The sequence below is a fragment of the Toxorhynchites rutilus genome, chromosome 1, assembly GCF_029784135.1.
Source record: "Toxorhynchites rutilus septentrionalis strain SRP chromosome 1, ASM2978413v1, whole genome shotgun sequence".
NCBI classification, from domain to species: Eukaryota; Metazoa; Arthropoda; class Insecta; order Diptera; family Culicidae; genus Toxorhynchites; species Toxorhynchites rutilus.
The window spans coordinates 164,747,696-164,768,615 of NC_073744.1; the positions used below are offsets into that span (position 1 = coordinate 164,747,696).

At 36.8% G+C, this 20,920-nt stretch overlaps 1 protein-coding gene across 5 annotated transcripts in view; it reads right to left on the reverse strand.

The window, feature by feature from the left end:
* Positions 1-4,488: 4,488 nt before the first annotated feature.
* The window catches only part of LOC129771459 (casein kinase I-like), a 91,093-nt gene continuing 74,661 nt past the window's right edge, over positions 4,489-20,920 (reverse strand). For all 5 annotated transcript variants that reach the window (XM_055775148.1, XM_055775139.1, XM_055775155.1 and 2 more), the window contains one exon: positions 4,489-7,294. In XM_055775148.1, the coding sequence (XP_055631123.1) occupies positions 7,123-7,294 (172 nt within the window). In that variant the 3' untranslated portion in view covers positions 4,489-7,122. The remainder of the gene's footprint in view (positions 7,295-20,920) is intronic.

A 20,920-nucleotide genomic window follows, 5' to 3' on the forward strand; every position in this document is an offset into this window, starting at 1 on the left:
CGGTGGTGGAATCTGCGTTCGAGTTTGGGGGATCGTCAAACCAGTTCAGGAATCGATTGAGAAGAGCATGACTGTTTTTATCCGTGTATTTCGTCCAGCGACTTATTCGCGTAATGGGCGAAGTCCAGGCCCGGTCAAAACATCACATCCACGTCTGGATGGCATAAGGAGGAAAGGAGGCACCTTACGGTAGGCATTTTGTGCTGAAAATTTTATCGTTCACCGCAAGTTCCGAACGGACGAAAATCGGCTTTGACATCCCCTTTCCGCTGATGGTTAACCACAAAAGCACCTTCTTTGGGAACATAGTGTGGGAGATGTACTTCATGTCGGAACTTTATCTCTTTATTTATTTCTTTATTCATCGGACTTTTTACTGTCTTAATGAAATATTAAATATGTGATGGGGAAAAGCCAGACAAGGAAAGGCACAAAAACCCCACATCTTTTATATGACTTACAAACAATATACATAAACAAACAGTACATTTTGAACACAACGTATAAGCCACTAAAAGTAAAAAAAAAATAACAGTGAGCATCAACTGAAGTCAAGTCATAAAAAAACAAAATAACTGAGTGGGAACTGAGCCCTTGTTCATGGCAGTCCTCGTTGTCAGTGGTACCTATTCAGTTTCTGGAGTCGGTGGATAAATGCAGACGCAGTAGAGACAAAATCAAAATAGACCAATAATTCATTGAAGCTAGCGGACATGGAGCGCACTGGGTCATGTAGTCCGTATAGAGTGTTCCGGGGCTCAAGCAGCAGGAAATTCCGTTGGCGTAGCAATCGTTCAGGGGCGTAAATGTTGAGTTGCCCTAGCAATTCAGGTGCGTCAATTTCACCGTTTAAAATTTTTGCGATAAACATAGCTTGAGCAATGCTCCTTCTCTGCTGTAATGTCTGCAATCCCAGTAATCTGCATCGATCTTCGTATCGGGGAAGGTTCATAGGATCCCGCCACGGAAGACGACGAAGGGCATGTCTTACAAATTTCCGTTGTATTGGTTCGATCCTAGCAGTCCACGTTGATTGATATGGGCACCATACTTGAGAGTTAGATTCCAAAATCGATCTCACCAAAGTGCAGTATAGAGATCGGAAGCAAAGCGGGTCATTAAATTCTCGGGGTATTTTAAACATAAATCCCAGCTACCGGTTGGCTCTAGAAATCATGTCGTTGTAGTGCAATCTGAAGGTTAATGATGAGTCTAGGATGACGCCAAGATCACGAACTTTAGGAACACGATCGAGAGACTGTCCGTCAATTGAATAGTCAAATGTTATCGGATTGAGCTTGCGGTGATACGTAATAACATTACATTTGTGAATGCTTAGCGTTAGCATGTTCCGTGTACACCATTCGGTGAATTGATCCAGCAGCTGTTGTAGAGTGTGGCAGTCCTCAAAGCTTCGGATGACCATGTAAATTTTGACGTCATCAGCGTAGAACAATCGGCAGCCAGGTGGTAGTACGATAGAAAGCTCGTTAATGAAAATTGAGAATAGCAAGGGGCCCAGATTGCTCCCTTGTGGCACGCCTGACAGGTTCGAAAATTGTTCTGATCTTTCCGATCCAATGTTAACGGTGAGCATACGATTCGTTAGGTATGATTCGAACCAGCTGACAAGATCCGCGGAGACACCGATTCGTCCTAATCGTCTGTGTAGACGGTCTCGACTTGAGCACCAGCATCAATGTTGCTTATGCAAAACGAGGCGAACTGAGCCAGGTTTGTGGTAGTCGATCTTTTGGGGTAGAACTCATGTTGATCGGTGGCAATGTAGTTCTTGCAAGAGTCAAAAAGCAAGTCATTCAATAAAATTTCGAAAACTTTGGAACACGCACAAAGCGAAGTTATGCCTCTGTAGTTTTCGATGTTCTGTCGATCACCTTTTTTGAACACAGGAAACATGATTGACGTCTCCCAACAGGTGGGAAAGCAACGTTGTCTTAATGAGAGATTGAAGAGTGCAGTGAGTGGACGAATCAACTCCTCGCCACATTTTTTAAGGATGAAGGAGGGAATGCCATCGGGACTAGACATTGAACACTTCTATTTGTTTATGGCGAATTTCACTTGGTCCGGTGAGACCGCGAGGTTTCTCAGATGACACACATCTCTAGGTGTATCTCTACAAGCGTCTATAATACGGTATCCCGAAAAAGTCGAATCATTGAACGCACTTCTGAAGTGAGTTGCGAAAAGGTTACATTTTGTTGCGGTGGAATTGGCTACTTCACTGCCCAGAAACATCTCCGCGGGTAGTCCATTGTTATCCTTCCGTTTTGAATTCACGAATTTCCAAAAATTTCGGGGATGTCTACGTAAATCTTCTTGAGTTCTTATGCAGTAGCGTTTGTATAAATAGCGGTTGAACGTTCGATAACTGTTACTAGCCCGTGCGAAACATTGCTTGGTGAATACACAGCGGGACTGGCAATAGTCTCGAAGTGCCTTCGATCTCAGTCGTTTCAAACGTCTCAGGTGTGCGTTTCCCCAGGGTGGCTTGGGGGATGGTCTACGCAATGGGATAAAATCAACCATGTAACCTTTAAGCAAACTTGTAAAGCAGTCAACTGCAACGTTTATGTCATCTGCGGATTCTAGGAAATGCCAATCAGTTTGGCGTAGGGCTTCTAGTAATCCTTCAGAATTGGCTCGGTGAAAGTCAAGTCCAGGAATTTTTATAAGTACGATGGACTGTGAGAGACTAATTGTTACCTCCAAAGCAGGATGGTCGGCATCAAGAGCGGAAAGCGGTTCTGCAGCTTCTTCGAGATAGCATCGAGAGATCGTAGTTTCATTCACCAGAGCAAAATCCAAAATTCGTTCATTTCGATTAGTAATATAATTGATTTGAGACAATCCATGTAAGCTGAAGCCGTCTAGTAGCGAAGCACAAGCAACAGAAATGCATCAACAGAAGGGCGATCGTTGGTTGAAGTGTTCCAGACAAGTCCCGACTGATTGTAGTCACCTAGCAAAATGGCAAGATCGGTATCTCCAAGGCGGGAATATATCGCTTCAATTGACTCAATATGATTTCTAATGCTTACAAAATCATTTTTGCGGTCAGGTGGGAGATAAATAGCACCGACACTAATAAGGCAGTGTTGCAGTTTCACCTTAACCCAAATCTGTTCTAGTGTATCATTTACAGGTGTGGGATCGATGCGACCATTGAGAGAGATTATTCGAAGTGGCAATCAACACTCCACCACCGTGTGATTTGCGACTGTTAACATGGTTGCGATCAGTTCTATGAACTGTGTAGAGGTCTCCGAAAAGTTGCGATGAAAATATTTTATCGTCGAGCCAAGTTTCCGTGAGCACAATTATGTCATAATGGCAGGAGAAACCGCCAAAAAAACGTCGTCAATTTTTGTGCGCATTCCCCGAACATTCTGGTAATAAACTGTTAATTCGCCAGAATCGATCAGTGGTGATGGTGACGATGCAGGTTTGATGATTTGTGCAGCGGAATCCAAGGAGACGTCAGGGTTCGGTACGATATCTACCCCATCGTTGAAATAAGCGGCACTGTCAATGAGACCAGTATCAGTAACTTACCTTTATGGTGAGGGACGTAAAGTAGCAAATTCTCTGCCAATCGTCGCCATCCGGCGTTAAATACGTCTCATCGTCCACGACGATCCATTTCACTGGGGAAATTTCATTCTCCATCACTTTCAGCCCTTGATTCTGGGTCACAGCTTGCTGTTGCGACACAGCCGGTCTGGATTTACGCGTCCGCATGATGATGTTCATCTCCACTAGGTATTTTTTCACTGTCTGACCGGTCTCTCAGATCTCCCGGCCCAAAACCCGGAACAATGTGGCCAGTTTACGATCGCGCAGCACCGTCGAACGACCGGAACCAGGCTTCCGTTCAATGCTCGCATTCTTCTCCAAAACTGTAAGGATATCAAAGATACCAGAACGGGCGTATCCGGCACACTCAAAGCACTTGACGATGTCCACTTTCTTCGCAACGGAATGGAGCTCCAAACAAACCATGGAGCGCAATTTCTTTACTGTTTTCGCTATTACTACCGCAGTTCAGCTGATAGCGCCGTCAAATTTCGTTTGAAAACTCGTGGGTTACTATGATCGACGATGTACAAGTGGTCTCATCACCAGGTGTCAAGGTGGACGCATAAAAAATTGGTAAAATTTGTCCATTTTTGTTTTAATGCAAGTGTTTGAACTTGAGATATCGTGTATGCCAGCTTGAAAGAACTAGTTTCGAGGAATACGCGCTTGTCTGAAAACCCGCATCCCTAACATGGCAATAACTCAATATATAATGAGAATTTCTAACAATCCTTCCAAGAGCATATTTTTGAATGTTTAAACATAAAAATCATGCACATAAAATTCGATTTTTTTTCTGAATTTCTAGATAAGAATAACCCCTTAAATTGTGCTCTTAACTGGGATAGGACATTCTCTATATTTTCATTGCAAACTCCTCTCACCCAATACGATCAGTATTTGTTTAGTTTTCTTTATTTCTCATAACTGCTCTCGCGTCTTCCTATCATTTCTACTTCTTCCAAGAAAAAAAAATTATTCACTAATAATAGATCCTTCCTACTACACTTCGGCTGATTTATATTTTCGGCGCCCAACTTCCGGCTTTGCTTTATTATTATTGGTTTTTAATTCAATTGTGTGTTTGTTGTGGTTTTTTTCGATTTTTGTTTTGTTTCTTACTTTGGAGATATTTTGTCCGATAAGTCACCAAATCGAATCTAGGTTTGTTGTTTGTTTCAACATTACTTTGTTTGTGTTTTAACTCATAACTCTGCGCACATCCCTTTCGCCATCCTTCGTTTGTCCACCTCCCTGGAGGAACCAATCAACAGTCGGCTCCCCGCTCTCCCAAACGGAGAGAGTCAATTGGAGCCCTGAAGAGAGTGGTTTTGGGGGTCGATGCGACTTTTTTTTTGTTCTTCTTATAGTCATAATCATTTTTTCTTTTGTTGTTTGTGTTTCTTCTTTCGCTCCACAATATAATAAAAAAGTTGCTCTCTCTCTTTTGTTTAATCTTTGTTGTAACTTTGTTGCCGGGTTCAGGGAAGATTTCTGTTTGTTAATCCAAACCCTGCCGAGAGCGATTTCGCCGGGGAAGAAAGTGTTGCCAGTTTTGTTTGTTTGTTTTACTTGACAATCATTCTTCCGCACTATGCGCTTTGTTGTGTTGTTGGTTTTTTCTGTTTCTGTTTAGTATATTTACATATAATTTGTTCTGTTTGATAATACATTCGATTAATTTATAATTAATTCTTCATGTGTTTTCTCTCCCCTATCATTTTTCTTTTTTCCTTTTATGTTTGTTACTCTAAACGTTCACGAGTTCAATGTTATCATTGGAGCTGCTGCTGCCGCCGCCGTCACTTCGCTCGCTATCGCTCTCTCCATGCATCGATTAGAAACAGTTCTATTTCTATTATCGATTCACGATAACAGGAAGTGATTTTTTTTCTTTCTTTCTTCTAGTTTTACTGTATGCAATAATGATAATAATAATAATGAACACTTGAGCGCAGTGCGCGCACAGCTGTGTGACAAGAAAAACAACAAGCAAACACGAAGCATGGTGTTTGTGAGAGCCCCTCTGAACGAAGAAAAAAAGTGAGCCGTTTGCAATTGCAACAATGGCCCACTCAGGGAAGTGTGATCGACAAAATTGATCTTTCAATACTTTGAAAAGCTGCCCAGATTTCCGGATTGCAATCGATTCAGAAACCAACAAGATATGGGGATGGACCCCTCGAAGGGACCCTATGGGGAGGTGTGTTCTCAGCAAACTAAGAGTGTGTGTTGGTGTGATTGGCCTTCGAGTTCGATTCCGTTTTTATTGACAAAATTTATCGGGCTTCTCGAGTGAAACGATTGAGGGACAAAGTGTTTTCTAAATACTTGGTTTTTCATCTATTATTTGTTTTGTTTCGTACCGTTTCTTTCCTCTTTTTTTGTTGGCTGTGTTAATTTACCGTTTTATCATTATTGGGTTTCCTTCTTTCTCTCTCTCTTTCTGTTTCTCTGTTCACTAATAGTTTAGTGTACTTTTTATCTCCTAAAAAGTTTACTTAGCTGAAAACAGATGAGTAAACAACATGTATGTTTGTTTAACTAAAAACTACAGACAGAAAATTAAACATTAGACAAACTTGTTTTGCGATAATTTTACATGCAGTAGTAAGTATGCTGCATTATTTTGTTGTTTGTTGTTTTTTATTTGTTTCTTGTTATCTTTCAATAGTTGTAGTACTAGCTTCATTCTTCTTAATTGTTTTGCTCTAGCAGTATTCATCAAAAAATGGGAGAAATGATGCGCGGTATGATAGCTGGTATTGATGCTGGTATTGGTGTTGTGAACAGGGAAGTGTAGTGACTGAATGACTGAATATATGTATGAGTGAATTCGTTCTGATGAAACGGAAGCGAGCGACGAATGCAAGAACAATAGACGGGAAGTGCAGTTCTTTTGTTGTTTTTCTCCCATCCCCGCGCACACATTCGCAGCCCGCCGTAATCATCGCGGACAGGGGAATATACGGCCGCATTTCACCACCATCGCTTCCCCTCCGCTCCGCGCGCTCAATCAATGTTTAAATTACTAATAATTATATTAAATTTTACATACTTTCCGTTTAGATTAAAGTTAGAGTTTGCTAACCGTTTTATTGTTTTCAGATATCGCTCTTCTGCTTCTTTTGTTTAGCTTCGCTCAAACTGCAGTTTGCCCTTTTCTTTTATCCAACAAAAGTTTGTTCTGCTCTGAACGCTTTCCTCAAAAATTCATTTATTCTCTCCTTCCCTTTGTTTGTTTGTTTGTATTCCTGGCTTGGTTTTCCTTACTCATGTCTGTGTGTGTGTGGTTTATATTTTTGTCTGCGACGAATCTATTCGCCTTCCGTTTCCCTCATATTCTGTTTCTCTTTTCTCTCTCTTGTTCCCACACTGACTTCCTGTTTCTCTCTTACTATCTTTCGCACACGGCTGTTTTTCTCGCCCCTCTCTCTATTTTTCTCTCTTTTTTGTTTTAAGTTTACTCTCATTTAGTAATATTATATATTTTATACATAAAAAAAAAGAATTTTAAAATTTCTATTTCTCAGTTTCAGTAGGTTGCTTATCCTTATCACGTCGCTCCTCGCGGTTACCCTCGCCGGTGGCATGCGGAAGCGCGTTGGGGCCGCCCTTCAGTAGCCCTCGCTGTTTCAGCATCGTCCAGTCAAAGGTGTAATCGTACTGATGATTCAGCGTGCGGAATAGGATTCTGCAAGAGAGAAAGAGAGACGAAACGTTAATGGGTTTATGTCAAATTCAATAACATATAGATTAGAAATACGACGATAATTATTTACGTCAGCTTTTATACAATTTTTTTTCATATTTTAGAGAAAATGTTGAAACCTATTTGAAAGTAAAACTATGAGGAAGAGTAAGCTCCGTTGTTAGACGTTTTCTGAGCCTTTTCTGAGATTTGAGGCCCAGAATCTTTATCCAAAAGACTATACACAATATACATATATATTGTGTATAGTCTTTTGGATAAAACCTACACTTTTTCGTAAATACAAATATGCCTACACAATTGTTATGCCGCTTTTCCTAAAAGATGGTGATCTAAGATCGTCATTGAAATTAAAAAGAGTTTAACTTTTCATGACGAATAAATTCGTACCACTTTAGGTTGGTTATTGCTGAATTTTCGAGGAGATGCCCGAAGGAGCCAATTCCGATTACACCCCCCCCCCCCCTCCCCAACATTATAACTGCTTATACAATCGTCATCCAAGCCAGCTAAACGTTGCCCAAGCTACAACACCATTCACCACAAACACGTACTTGACTCTAAAACGTAAATCCTTCGTTTCCAATCATCTTCACAGTATATTAAATAAAATAGAAACATTTCAAAATATCTTGAAAATAAATAAAAATACTCTTAAAACTTTCAAACAATACCTTAAAATCCGCAGAATTTTAGAAAGTTAAAGAAAAAAATTAAAAATGGCAAAAACATCGTTCAAAATCTTAACCATACAATCTTAATATCTTCAAAATAGCCGTGAAATAAAAAACTATCTAAACTTCAATAACAATTATGAAAAAATATACAAATAAATTTGAAAAAATCATGAAAATTTCAAAAATACAACCCGAAAAAAAATCTCATAATTACAAAACACTAAAAAATTTTTCAAATTACAAAATGTCTTTAAAAATTTAAAAAAATTATACCCGAATAATCTCGAAGATTAAAAAATAAAACTCAAAAATCTTAACAACTTGAAAAGATCTTAGAATCACAAAATATGTTTAGAATTACAGAGAATCTTAAAAATAACAAAAAAAGGATCTAATAATAAAAAAAGATCTTATAAAGAAAATTAAAAACCACAAAAGAAATACTAAACTATTTGAAGATTTGATGAAATGGAAAAATTCTAAAAAATTTTCAAAATTTCAAAGGATCAATGGAAGTCGAAAAAAAATTAAATCTTCACTCTCAAAAAATTATAGAAAAAACAATAAAACAAAAATGTTCACAAATCAATTGTCAATAAATTTTGGATTTGATAAAAATTAAAAAAAAACGACAAAATTGAAAATTTTAAGAACTCCCCAGAAACATTATTTATCTTAACAATACTTAAAATCTTCGAACATCTTGATAATTCGAAAAAAAAAATCAAAACATAAAAAATAAACATTTCGAAATATATTAAAAAGTTTAAAAAATCTTGTAAATCACAATTACAGTAAAATGTTTTAAAAATTAGAAAAATAAAAATCTCAGAAATATCATAAATTATTGAAAATCTGCTTGAACGCTTGAAGATTTCTTCAGTTATAAAATAAAAAATCCTAAAAATGAAAATCACAAAAAAAATAAATCTTATAAATTTCGACAATTCTTAAAAATTTCGAAGAAAATTCAGGAATCGATTTTGAATTGAAAAAACCATCAAAAAACAGCCTAAACATTTTCTGAAAAATTTAAAAACTTTAAAAAATGATTAAATTTATAGATTTCATAAACATTTGAAGATTTAAAAAATAAAAAAATATCACAAAATGAATAAAAAAACATTTTTTAAAGATTTAAAAAAATAATAATCCGAACTCATTGAATATCTATAATTTTGAAAATCTTTAGAATTTTGAAAAGTTGAAAACATTGATCCTAAAAATATTGAAAATCTTTGCAAATCCTATTTTTTCTAGATGTTTTAAAAAATTCAAAAAATCTTTTAAATTAAGGTAGTATTCTAATCTACAAATTTGAAAAAAAAACAATTTTTTTTCTTAATATTTCTGTAGTTTAGGCATCCAAGAATATACTATAGAAAGGACTTATCGAAGATCCTATTATTGTTGGAGCCATTTTAGTGATGCGGTATCTAACCTGGTACGGCCATAACAATGAACTTCAAACGCGTTTTTCTCGAAACTAGTTTTTTTAAACTGGCGTATATCTCAAGTTCTACTGAACCGATTCGTATCGAATTCATATGAATACAATCTGCATGCATCTCTCTATCGCATGAACCTCTAAAAAATGATACTTAGAAATTCACTTCAATTCATTTTTTGAAAATTTCACTATTTTTGAAAAATCGGGAAACGTAAGAAAAAACGTTTCAAACCGTATTTATTTTTTCAAACGGTCACCATTTTGTCAAAAAATATGGTTCCGACTTGTCCGAGGTTCATGCGATAGCGACATCTTTACTGATTCAGAATCTGTTCGATTTTTTCGTTTCAGATAACCACAAGGGCTGAAATCGTGTACGCCATGGCACCATTTTTTTTAATCCCCTCACTTCATCAACTCTTAACTATTCTAGTTATGAATATTTTTTCTCCGTTTAATTTTTGTTCTATTGTTAAAGGAAAGATGAACAAATAATGATGTAATGGATAGTAAAAATATTTTTTGTTTTATTTTTACGGAGCTCGAAATAATGTCCGAAATTCGTGCCCCTACACTAGAATACCCCCTCAAAGAAAAATGAAGACTAATTGATTTCATAAATTCTTGAACATTCAAGAAATAAAACTTGAAAATTTTTGGCCAAAAATTCATATATTTTTCAAATTACAGAAGATCTTGAAAAATAACAAAAAATTAACATTTAAAAAAATCTTAGAAACTTTTGAAAATCTCGAAAATCAAACATTCAAAGACATTTTCAGAGATTTCAGAGATCTTAGAAATTTTCAATAATCTAAGAACATAAAAACATGAACATAAGGAAATCTCTTAAAATTCCTCAAAAAAAAAAATAAAATCTTTAGGAAACAAATCTCTTTAAAATAATCTTCTGGATCTCAAAATGTTCAAATACTAATTGTCAATAAATATCAGAAAATTTAAAAATGAAAGAAAACATTTTAAAATTAAAAAAAAAATGTTTTTTTTTTCATCAGATCATTAATTAAAATCTTGAATTTTTCAATCAAACTAAATAACCTAAAAAAAATATTAAATATTATACACCCTAAAATCTTCAAAAAATCTTGTTGATCAAAATATTGAAATTCTTTAAAAATCCTAAAAATTTTCAAAAAATCTTTAAAAAAATCAAAAAATCTTCAAAATAAAAAATCATTAATGTATAAAAAACTAAAAAAAAAAGAAAAAATATATCTGAAATCTAAAAAAAAATTTAAAAAAAAAGATTTCAAATCTCATAACTCTCCAAAAGCTTCAAATTTTATAAGTTTCAAAATCATGAAAATTTAAGAAATCAAACTGAAAAAGTATTGTCAAAACAAAACTTAACGTTTCAGAACTGAAACTTAAAAATATTAGAAATCACAAAATCAATTTCAAAATACTTTCAAAATTTGAAAAAAAACTTTTGAAAATAATGAAATAAAGAAAACCATTTGAAAAAATTATAAGAGGTTGTGTCCAAGACACGACCGCATTGTTGACGTAGAACCACGCTGTAGTTTAATTCAGAGATTCATTACCAATACCCTAGCGTAAATATTTCCCTCTCGCTATCTCCCCTCCTTGTTTATATTTATCATTACGACTGCATAATTTGCAACACAAAATAACCGTCAATCATAGCATAAAAAAATTAGGCGATTGTAGCATCGTTACAGGGCCAATGCACATGGGAACAGATACAAATGTTTCAGCGTAGCGAAGATGCACTATTTTTACGCACGGGTTATGAAGCACGCACGTATGCATACAAATATCCATATACCGATGGCTTGAAGCAACTAAATATACACACACACTTATCTGCGTTTTGCGCTCTTCTCAACAGAAGCCTTTTCTGTTAATATTGCCAGTCTAGATTGGCTTAGCTGTCATCCTTTGTGGAGAGAGTTTTCCTACCGTCATGCGAAACCAAATCACTCACAAAATTCCAAAACATTTATTTTTTTGATGAGCTGATGATAGCCTAGCTTGATTCCCCACACAGTGGGTAGCTCAGACCCTTAATGCAATGGTGTCAGTTTGATGCATTAATTGTAATGCCAGAGGCATCGAACGATACTGAAAGTTTGCCTTCCTTCCTTGCTTGAGACTCTAAACATCTTCAGTTCATTGGTCTCTAATCTTCAAAGAGGCCCTTGGAAAACTTCGCTTTATCTATAATATTACTTCTCCACCGAATTGCCTTTATGGCGGGTTTACATTAGGGAGATCTATAGCTATAGATGGATTTATTCACGTAAAAATAGGTGTAAACGGGTGAGAATAAATATGATACACTTATTCGAGGTATATATAATTTGAATAAATTCAGCTTGTGAATAAACGCCAGTAAACGCTTGTGAATTTCTCACTGGTGAGAAATCACTAAAGTTGGATGCAGTTCTACTTTAGGTGAATAAATTCACCGAAAATATGAATATATTCATTATAGAAGTTCACGCTAGTGTAAACGGTTGATGCGATTTCTATAAATCTCATCATATTTCTTCACATGAATATATCACTGGTCTAAACCCACCCTTAGAAAGGCATTCGATCCCTCGCCGTCCAGCTCGCCCAGTAACGATGTTGTTCAGTCGATTTCCTCCCGAAGAATGAAAGTTTTCCTCAGCGAGATCCGCTGTTTATACTAAAATATTCCCCTTCGTGCTTCTTCTTTTCCTTTGTTCGCGGAGACTTTAAATCTTACGATTTTCCCTTCGTTGCTCGTCCATAAGTTGCTCGTTATTGACAGCTCTGTTCGGGAAAGCACACGAATGAACAGAACAAATGTATAGGAAAATGGAAACGCTAATAGTTTTCATGAATTTTAACCATTTATGCACCATGGGATTGTAATGTATAGCATATCAAACAAATCTTAGGGAATTTCCAATTCATTTGGTATGTAAATCGGCAAAATCCGTTCGCGGCAAAAATAGTTATTAACGTTAACTTTATTTCATAAAAACGTGACCTTTCTGATTTGGCCCCCTTAATGAAAGACGTAGTTCTACGTCAAAAAAAAAATTTTTTTTCTCATCTGATCAAAAACTACAATCTTCAATCAATCCAAAAAAAAACTAGTAAAGGTATACACATTAGAATCTTTAAGAAATCTTGTTAATCGGAAACATAAAAATCTTTTAAAAAAACCTGAAAAATTTCGAAAAATCTTAAAAAGTTTAAAGAATATCTTTAAAAAAATTATTTCCAAAAAACCTCAAACTTAGATAAATGTATCTGAAATCTAAAAAAAAATAATTAAGAAATGAGATTAAAAAAGCTTTCAAATCATATAAATCTCAAAAGCATGAAAATTCAAGAAATAAAAACGAAAAATCTTATCAAACAAGACTTAACGTTGCAGAACTGAAACTTAAAAATCTTAGAAGTCTTGTCTCAAGACGTGTCTTAAAAATTAAATAAAAAAAAAAATTGAAAAACTTTAAGACCTCAAAAAATCTGGGAAGCATATAAAATCTCAAACTTAAAAAAATTTTAAATCTAGAAATTCACAAAAAAATACTTTTTTTAATATAAAAAAAATCTGAGCAATTCCTCGCCAAATCAGCCGGCCGCTGCCCCGAATCTTTTCGACTGTTTTTTAAGCTTTTGCATGCGTTTGCAGTTACCTAAAATCACAACGTAACCTTCCGTGTGCTTCCGAGTGCACCCGTGGCCGAGTGGTTAGCGTCTCACATTATCATGCCGGGTGTTCGGGTTCGATTCCCGTTCTGGCCGGGGGATTTTTCGTCAGAGCAAATTTCCTTCGACTTGCACTGTGGTCACGCGTATTCAAGAGCTTGCCCCTCGGAATAAAGGGTGTGTCACATCAAATTGCATCACGGAAAAAACGCTGTAGAAATTCGCCCAGTAGACCGATCCTTTTGAAAATTTTAGACAGTAAAATAAAAACTATTAAACAACTTTTGGCATTTTCTTTTTATTCATACTTCGAGCCCAAGCCCGTATGCTCGCACCTTCCTCTTTACCCCGTCCATAAGGTTCTGTACAACGTCAGGTTGTAGTTTTTTTTTTGAACAGAAACCCGTTTTCTCTTGAAGTCCGCCTCCGATTTGACAACTTTTGGGTTCTTCCGGAGGGCCTGCTTCATAATCGCCCAATATTTCTCTATTGGGCGAAGCTCCGGCGCGTTGGGCGGGTTCATTTCCTTTGGCACGAAGGTAACCCCGTTGGCTTCGTACCACTCCAACACGTCCTTTGAATAGTGGCACGAAGCGAGATCCGGCCAGAATATGGTCGGGCCCTCGTGCTGCTTCAATAGTGGTAGTAAGCGCTTCTGTAGGCACTCCTTAAGGTAAACCTGCCCGTTTACCGTGCCAGTCATCACGAAGGGGGCGCTCCGCTTTCCGCAAGAGCAGATCGCTTGCCACACCATGTACTTTTTGGCAAACTTGGATAGTTTCTGCTTGCGAATCTCCTCCGGAACGCTGAATTTGTCCTCTGCGGAGAAGAACAACAGGCCCGGCAGCTGACGAAAGTCCGCTTTGACGTAGGTTTCGTCGTCCATTACCAGGCAATGCGGCTTCGTCAGCATTTCGGTGTACAGCTTCCAGGCTCGCGTCTTCCCCACCATGTTTTGCCTTTCGTCGCGGTTAGGAGCCTTCTGAACCTTGTATGTACGCAGGCCCTCCCGCTGCTTGGTTCGCTGGACGAATGAACTTGACAAATTCAGCTTATTGGCGACATCCCGGACCGAACTTCTCGGATCACGTCTAAACTGCTTAACTACGCGCTTGTGATCTTTTTCACTGACGGAGCATCCATTTTTGCCGTTCTTCACCTTCCGGTCGATGGTTAGGTTCTCGAAGTATCGTTTTAGTACTCTGCTGACCGTGGATTGGACGATTCCCAGCATCTTACCGATGTCCCGATGTGACAGCTCCGGATTCTCGAAATGAGTGCACAGGATTAATTCACCACGCTCTTTTTCGTTCGACGACATTTTTCCAAATTTACGAAAAATTGGCAGTGAAGCATGGCCAACGTGATCTATACACTCTTATCTGATTATAAGCGAAAGCTGAAGATATAATTCCTAAAAATTAAATTTCTACAGCGTTTTTTCCGTGATGCAATTTGATGTGACACACCCTTTATATTCAAGGTGTGTTATTTGGCTTAAGAAATTTCAACCAAGTATTAATAAATGACGCTAGTTAATGCATACGTTGAGACGGCAAAAGTTCCACAAGGGAACGTTAACGCCATTCAAGAAGAACCCTGGTTGCAACCATTAGTTATCAGTGATGGATAGCGGTTTTGGTTTTTGGCAATGTCAAATTAAAATTTAATCTACTCGAATGATGGCAGAAAATAAAAAAAAACGGATAAAATCTTTTATGTTTTTGATTCCAAAATGTTGCTTGATTCCAGTAATGTTAATGTTTTGCAACTGTATCCAGTGGGAAATGGTCCTATCTTTGGAAGCAGCAGAATTTTAAATTCAATCAAAAATCAGTTTAAGATAAATTCCAAAACAAGAAAAGTTTAGATTTGACCATATACACAGAAGGATTTACCATCAAATATGATCCTTTATCACTTCCTGAAAGATTCTCAGTCAGTTACCTAACACCCTGTATGTTAATTTGTGGATTCAATTTTGTTTTGAGATGCAGCAACATGCCATGCCATTTGGCAGCATTTCATGGTTCACAGTTTGTGGATTTCGAACTCCGGAGTTAATCCATCACACGCTTCGCCATTTCCTGTTCTCGTGCAAAAAAATATATAACCCTAAGCTGCGGAACCTTACGCCACTTCCACCCATTGGCAATGGTGGTAAACTACCTTCAAAATTTCAATCGCCATCAAACCCTTTTTACAGCGCGAGAGAAGAAGAGCCGTTCCGCTGGTTTGCGCCGCCACCGCCACTGCTGTTTATAGCCAACTCCTACTGTGTCTGCCTTAAGTGCGATTCACATACAACATACACGTCACGTTCACGTCCCGTCACGTCACGATACGTCAATGATTCTACAATGCAATTCTCATGAAAACATTCACATACACCAGCAACGTAACGACCCGTCAGCATACGTTCAACGAAAACGACCGGCAGGGTTTGTAGAAAAGAATAATTGACGGAGACGGACGGCTCGTTTGGTTTTTGTCTGGGCTTTATGTCTCGGCTTTTGTTTTGATTTGGTTGTACAGTAATTTACATCTACATCGACATTAAGCTAATTGAACAGATCTGTGATGCAACACGTTTAATTAGACATTTTTACCTCTAGTTGGACATTTTTGTAAACATTGAGTTCGGGGCCCAAATTATGGCCCCACATTGAAAGTCGCCACCAGTCGCAAATGTCCAATTACCGGCCAAAACCGACTCCAATGCGACACTGAGTGGTGCCTCAGCATATCGCTTTATAAGTAACTTACTGTACCTTTTATGCCAACATATCTCTTAGCTCCAAATTTCGGAGTGGAAATCATTCGCGACTAGTTGAAAGAATTATTCTATTTATTATTATTGTTGCATAAGGGTCGGACTACGGGGTTTAAGCATTTAAATAATTGAATTCAATGATTCTCATTGAATTTTTCAAAATTTAGAACTGATTCTAGGCATGCTGATTTGAAAGAGGGCATTGCAATTTAAAATTGTTGTAGGTGGCGACACCATGAATAAAATTAAATAAATCATTCGTTTGGCATTTGACGTGACGGTGCTGGTGGAAGCATTGACTGCATGTGTGAATTGGTGGAGACGTTGACGGAACGTAGACGTTCTTCTCCGTAACGTGCTATGTGAATCGCACATTATTCGCCACTGACTAGAGAGGAGGGAAGCTTCTGGCCATGGCCGATGGATATGCAAACAAAAATTGATGCAACTCTTTGGGCGCAGTTCGTTCGTTCGTTCTTTGTAATGCTTAGTGCAAATAGCAAACCAACCAACGCGATATGGTGTTTCGCCTCCGACTGAAACCGGAATGCCTATTGTCAGAGCGCTAAGTAGGCACACTTGGCACTTGGGTCAGGTGTGTTACCCAACGCGGAGGTAACATACGAATTGATTTATCGATCTATGGTGGCGAACACTTGCTTTGGCTGGGGTTGCGAGGATGACGCTGAAACGGCAGAAATTGTCAGTGTAACCAACAAGTTAGGTCTTCGATCCCATATCCGATACGAGAGAGGGACGGTCATACAGCATACAGCATACAGCAAAATTTTGCTGGGCAAGCGGTAATTAACCTGCATTTCGTCCCTTTCCACCGAATGAATAATCGAAAAATTGAAACATCACACAAACGATTCCGCCGCCCTGCAAGCACAAAAGCATTGACAATTCGATTGCATAAGAGATGCGAGACGCCATCGCTACGCCACACCCCCTTATAGATCTTTTCGAGGTTACCGCTTTGTACTTTCATCATTCGACAGCAGCAGCAGCGGCAGCGGGCGCAGCATCCGAGTGTCGCGCGTTGATATGAAGTTTGTTCTTTACCCTAAAGGGCAATCGCTGCAGCAGAGGAGGAATCCCGCTACCCCGTTCAAATGCCATCGCTGTTTATGAAGACACAATTATAGGGTGCGACTTTTGCTCCATGATATCTAACGAGACGCGACAATTGGGTTCGTATTTTTGTTTAAATCTGTCGACACTGGCATCAAGCTTGACTTAAACAGAATCAGAAAAGGAACCTTTGACTGAGATTTTAGTGGAAAATAATTCATAAAAAAAATCAATTCCTTTTTCTGCTAATCAGGTATCCCAAATTTCCAGACATTTTTGAGGTTTTTGAGTTCGGTTATCGGTTAGTTAAAAATTGAAACTCAATCAATAAATTAAACACTTTTACGATAAGACGGACCGACAATATATTTCGAGTCTTATCAAGCTACGATCTCTCAAATATTTTAAGGAAACTCTACGATGCACCTTCTGCGTTTTTCAGATTGCTCCACTTACAACAACTTACGATTCATGCTTATCTACAAAACTTTTTATGATACATTTAGTTCTTTTAATTTTTTTTACATTTTTCGCAGACTTTGCAAATACAGGCAAACCTTTTTTTGTGCGGGGGATATAGGGACCGCACAAAAAAAAATCGTGCAAAACTTCACCAGCAGCTTTAAAAAATCATGTTCGGTACACATTTTGAAAAAAAAAACTTTTTTTTTGTGCAGTGGATAGGGACCGCATAAAAAAACTTTCTCCCAAGAAAAAAACTCAAATCCACGCCATTCACCGTTCAATTTTCTTCTGTTTCCCAGCTTTGCGATGGGACACTTTGCCTTTTCGGTTGCGTGTGACTGTTTTGTGCTTTCAGTTGCATGTCGAAACGTGTTGCTGTTAGAAATCATGTCATGCAAAAACTTAGAAAAACATAAAGCATTTGATGAGAGGAGGGGAATGATTTCAGAAGTGGATAATTGAGACACAAATATGCTTTTTTCGCACTGAAATGCATAAAAACTAAATGGACGATAACTTCGTCAAATATGCTTCTTTTCATACACCGCACAAAAAAAAACCGCACAAAAACAGAAAATCGCACAAAAAAAACCGCACAAAAACAGGTATATAGGTAATATTTTAAACATTTTGTTGTCAATAATTTTTTCTTAAATTTTAGTTTGATTTTTCAGATTGCTCAGACAGTTTAGAAATTTCAAAGAATTTGTTTTTTTTTTCAATTTTTATATGCTTTGTATTTTTGAGATAGTATAAATAGACAGTTTTCAAAATTTGTTTTTTTTTTATTTCTTTTTTTTTGTTTGTATATAATTTTTTGAAGTTTTGAAGATTTTTTATCTGATAACTTTTAATATGACTAGTATGAACATAGTAGCTTTACTGTGATAATTTATATTCTAATTGAGAGTGATTGTTTCTAGATGAGTTCTCTCGGTTACCTTCGCAGGTTTCCCCACAGTTAAAACTTCACAGTTGCCATTGGATTTCGATAACAAATATGTGCAAGAAATTTAAAATCTAATTAATGTTACAAGTTTTCCTTCTCAGGATACCTAAAGATCTCTGCCACGTGTTGAGATATGAGATTTTCAAAATTTAGTTTTGTTGAATGGTAGATAGATCGCGTTTACATAATCACATCACTTACCACAGTGAATCCTGATTCTTACCACTTCCCACTAACGATTATCCCTTCCTTGATAAACGCTAGGGAACCACGCTATAGAGGCGACCCTTCTGGTCTTCGGGCGACGAATATCATACTAACATTCCTTCCCTTCCCCTGGTGCCTGTAAAGACGGTGTCGTTATTGAGCATTTAAAGCTCGAATCACCGAAAATTGCACAACGAGAATGATTTGGCAGTCCCAAGCGTCATTCCGAGTGCTCTTTGTGCAATTTGGTAGGTTCAGGTCAATCACGGAGAGCAACTACGAATCGTACAGTCTACCCAAGCTCAAGCTCAATAACTTTTAATATGTTTAAATTTAAATAATTTGGATATATATATATATATACAGCCATTCCATGGCAAACCGATATAGTGGTTCTCAGATTTTCTCAGATTTTGTTCTTTATCGCAAAACATTAGAACCGTATTTTTTTATTTTCTCAGTAGAGTGACCATTTCCACTTTAGGGTTGTCCGAAAAATCAACTTTTTTCCAAAAAAGCCTTTTTTCAAAAATTCAATTTTCAATTTTTTCGTTTTTGAGTTATCATTTTTCAAAGATGGTTCGAAAAATAATTTTTTTCCTCTTTTTCCAACACAAAAATTCATAACTTTTGATCTACTGGACCGATTCAGATGATCGACACATAAAATTAAAGCCAATTAGATAGTCTTTTTTGAAAAATATTAGACTTGCGAAAAAAATGGATTTTGATTTCGTGATTATTTATTGTATTAGTTTTTTATAATTTACATGGTTCCGGTACCAAGGATGCTATATTTTTTTATATTTTTTTCTTGAAAGCTGAGCTTTTTTTTACATAACATATCCAAAAATTAGAGATATGTTATTTTTCGTTTTTAAGTTATGATTTTTCAAATTTAACATGTTTTCAGTCTTCGTTCAATATTTCTATGCGACTAGACTGGATGTCTTCTCTTCTCTTCTCTTGAATGGCGTTAACGTTCCCTGTGGAACTTTTGCCGTCTCAACGTATTCATTAACTAGCGTCGTTCATTAATACTTGGTTGAGATTTCTATGCCGAATAACACGCCTTGAATGTACTCTGGAGTGGCAAGCTCTAGAATACGCGTGACCACAGTGCAAGTCGGAAGAATTTTCTTTGACGAAAAATCCCCCAACCAGAACGGGAATCGAACCCGAACACCCGGCATGATAGTGTGGGACGCTAACCACTCGGCCACGGGTGCACATAGACTGGATGTATGCGACTCGAATTAGTGGCGGACAAAAGGGCATCGGTTCCGCCCAAGGGTTTTTGTCATCAGGGATATCAACATGCTCCGTTTACGTTCCGAACTCGACTGACTCGTTCCAAAATTATATGGGTGTAAAAGTCCAACAAAGTCATAAAGTCATAAATGATAGTCGGATGATTCATGCGTATGCTACAAATTCAATAATTTGGCAAATGTGTCATTTTTTTCAAAAACGACCAGGTGATTGGCTTCAATTTGATATGTCGATCATCTGAATCGGTCCAGTAATTCAAAAGTAATAAATTATTGCACAAAGTCATTTTTGAAAAAAAGTAAAAAATTATTTTTTGGACCAGACCATAACTTCGAAAAATCATAAACCAAAAACGAAAAAAAACGCCTATCTGGTTTCGATATTTGTTATGTGAAAAATCCTCAGCTTTTCAGAAAAAATATTAAAATATATAGCCCCTTTGGTCCCTAGGCATTTCAAAACAAGCATTGTGGTGGGAATCGGTATACATAAAATATCGACAGGTTTAGTGTTAATTTTTAGAATATTTTTTTTCAGCAAATTTTTTTCAATTTTTTATTTGTGTTTTTTTTATGAAAATCTAAATAGTTTTCTATATTTCATTCTTTGACCAGAATTTTGTAGGTATCATAGTTTTCGAGTTTAAATTTTTATAAAAAATTAAGAAAAAAAATTGGTCCTTTTCAAAAAGTTGTTGATTTTTTTTTTTATTTCAAGTATGCATCGTTGCTTAAATGACCCATGTCTTTACACTCACAACGTTTCACTGCTATCCGAAATGGTGCTGCCAAATCCTAAGTTGAGTTGGCATGACATTCGTCAATTTTTTTTTTATTTTTCGATTTTTTCTAAAATTTTGTGCTGATTTTTCTTATTTTATCAGGCTTTCGAAATTTCTACGATCAGTTTTTGTTCGTTTGTCCAGTTGTTTTAGATTGTTTGGACATTTCAAAAATATTTTTTCGAATTTCATTTTTTATAGGTTTTTCAAGATTTGATTGGATATTAACATTTTTGTTTTCAATTTTTCCATTTGTTTATATTTTTCGGCAGTTTAAACGTTTGA